Here is a 2,500-nt window from a genome sequence, read left to right as displayed (position 1 = left end):
GTGTTTGTGTTTTTGTGAGTTTGTTTGTGTTTGTTGTTTTGTGGATTTGTTTTTGTTTTTTGTGGATTTGTCTGTTTGTTTTTGTGGATTTTTTGTTTGTTGTGGATTTGTTTTTGTCTTTTTTTTTGGATTTGTTTGTTTGTTGTGGATTTGTTTTTGTTTTTGTGAGTTTGTTTTTATTGTTTTGTGGGTTGGTTTGTGTCTTTGTTTTTTGTGGATTGGTTTGTTTTTGTTGTTTTGTAGATTTTTTTTTGTCTTGTGTCTTGTTGTTGTGGACTTGTTTGTTGTTGCTTTTTTGTGTTTCGTGTTTTTCTTTGTGAGTTGTTTTTTTTTTTGTGTGCGTGTGTGGATGTTTGTTTCTCTGGATTTGTTTATGAAATTGGATTGTGTCTTTTGTTTATTTTTGTCTGTCTTTGTTCATGGGTTTATTTTTGTGTACTTGTTTGGGGTTTTATTTTGTGTCTTCAAAAGTTTATCTGTCAGTCTGTGAGTTTATCTATGATTTTTGCGTTATCTTTCTAGGAATTTATCCATGATTGTATCTGTAAATATATCTTTTAGTTCTTTGACTTTATCTATATCTAGGTCTATACGTCCTCGCGTGTCTGATAACTAAAGATTACAAAACATAATATTTTATTTGGACACGATTAATCCATTTCTAGATAGATGAGTATTCAAAGTCAAATTGGTCCATTATCTAAGTGGTCGTTAGAGCCATGTTCGTAGAGAAATAAGCTTATGAAGTAGCGGGATGATACGGTAGGGTGACCTGTTCCTTTCCGCCCCGACTTTGACCCCAACATGTTGACGTCAGCATGCTAGTACTCACCCACAGCTGAGTCGACTGAGAATGGCTGCCTCTCAGATGATGATGATAATTATTATTGTAATGATGATGATAATAATGATAATAGCAATTGTAATAATGATAATAGAGGCCTTTTAATTTTGACCTTAGTTATTCTCGCTTATGACTGCGGCTACATACGCCACAATATCTTAGCTTTCGTTTTCTTTCTTTTTCCACCTTTTTATTTACCTTTTTCCTCTCTCCTCTTAGGTACCTACCCCGCGCTGGCCTTCCGGGTACACCTGACGCGGCAGATAACCTACGTGCTCCTGCAGGTGTACTTACCGTCGGGCCTGTTCGTGGTGGTGTCCTTCGTGTCCCTGCTGGTGCCCCCAGATGCCATCCCAGGCCGCATGACACTCTGCATCACCACGATCCTCACCATGTCCGCTCTCCTGGGGGTCGCCATGTGAGTCCAGGGGGGCGGCGGCGGGGTCCATGCGCAGGAGAGGGAGATGGGATTTCCAGGATTCGATGTCTGTTTGTTTACCTTTTTTCTGTTTTTTTTTCTGTTTTTGTTTCTTTCTATTTTTTTCTATTTTGTCTCTTTGCTTCTGTCTCTCTGTCTCTTTCTCTCTCTCTCTCTCTCTCTCTGTCTGTCTGTCTGTCTCTCTCTCTCTCTCTCTCTCTCTCTCTCTCTCTCTCTCTCTCTCTCTCTCTCTCTCTCTCTCTCTCTCTCTCTCTCTCTCTCTCTCTCTCCCTCCCTCCCTCCCTCCCTCCCTCTCTCCCTCTCTCCCCCTCTCCCTCTCTCTCTCTCTCTCTCTCTCTCTCTCTCTCTCTCTCTCTCTCTCTCTCTCTCTCTCTCTCTCCCCTCTCTCTCTCTCCCCCCTCTCTCTCTCTCCCCCTCTCTCTTTCTCTCTCCCCTCTCTCTCTCTCTCTCCCTCTCCCCTTCTCCCTCTCTCCCGTTCTCCCTCTCTCCCCCTCTCCCTCTCCCCTTCTCCCCTTCCCCTCTCCTCTCTCCCCCTCTCCTTCTCCCCTTCCCCCTCTCCTTCTCTCCCCCTCTCCTTCTCTCTCCCCCTCTTCCCTCTCACTCTCTCCCCTTCTCCCCTTCTCCCTCTCTCTCCCTCTCCCTCTCTCCTCCTCTCCCTCCCCCTCCCTGACTGACAAAGACAGAGAATTGTGGTTTTTTTTCTAAATAAGTTTAATTTCAGCTTCTAGGTCGACATCCACAATGTTCTTTTTACTAACACAGGTTTACATTTTTTTCAGGAACATGTTTTGCATACGAAAGCGATTTTCTCCACATATTAAATACAAATTCTCCACAATTACTTACATCCCTCCTCATTCCATTATTTTTCATATTGATATTAATATTTAATAATTCAAAAACAAACCTTGCCTACATTTTCTTTTTATGAAAATCCACGTGTTCAAATACAAGCAAATACACAGGAAATACAACTGATAATAAAATATGAAATCTCTTTCTCCATTTCAGGCAGTCCACCCCACAGGTCAGCTATACCCGTGCTATAGACATTTGGCTTCTCGTCTGTCTGTCTATCGTTAGTGCTGTGTTGCTGGAATTCGGTATTGTTATCAAGTACGTTATTCACTGCTTTTATTTTATTTCTTCGTCTCATTTTTTTTTTCTGGTCAAGGAATATCGGAATCACCTGTTTGTTTTCTTTCTTTTCTGAATTT

At 41.6% G+C, this 2,500-nt stretch overlaps 1 protein-coding gene across 1 annotated transcript in view; it reads left to right on the top strand.

Annotated features, from left to right (window-relative positions):
• LOC113809128 (glycine receptor subunit alpha-2-like) overlaps positions 1 to 2,500 on the top strand; it is a 28,616-nt gene that overhangs the window by 24,027 nt on the left and 2,089 nt on the right. Inside the window, exons 9-10 of the mRNA XM_070115861.1 lie at positions 1,064 to 1,262; positions 2,295 to 2,399. Coding sequence (XP_069971962.1) covers positions 1,064 to 1,262; positions 2,295 to 2,399 — 304 coding nt within the window. The remainder of the gene's footprint in view (positions 1 to 1,063; positions 1,263 to 2,294; positions 2,400 to 2,500) is intronic.

The sequence above is a fragment of the Penaeus vannamei genome, chromosome 38 (genome assembly GCF_042767895.1).
Source record: "Penaeus vannamei isolate JL-2024 chromosome 38, ASM4276789v1, whole genome shotgun sequence".
NCBI lineage: Eukaryota > Metazoa > Arthropoda > Malacostraca > Decapoda > Penaeidae > Penaeus > Penaeus vannamei.
The sequence above is the reverse complement of the archived record's forward strand: the minus strand, read 5'-3'. Positions and strand labels throughout refer to the sequence as shown.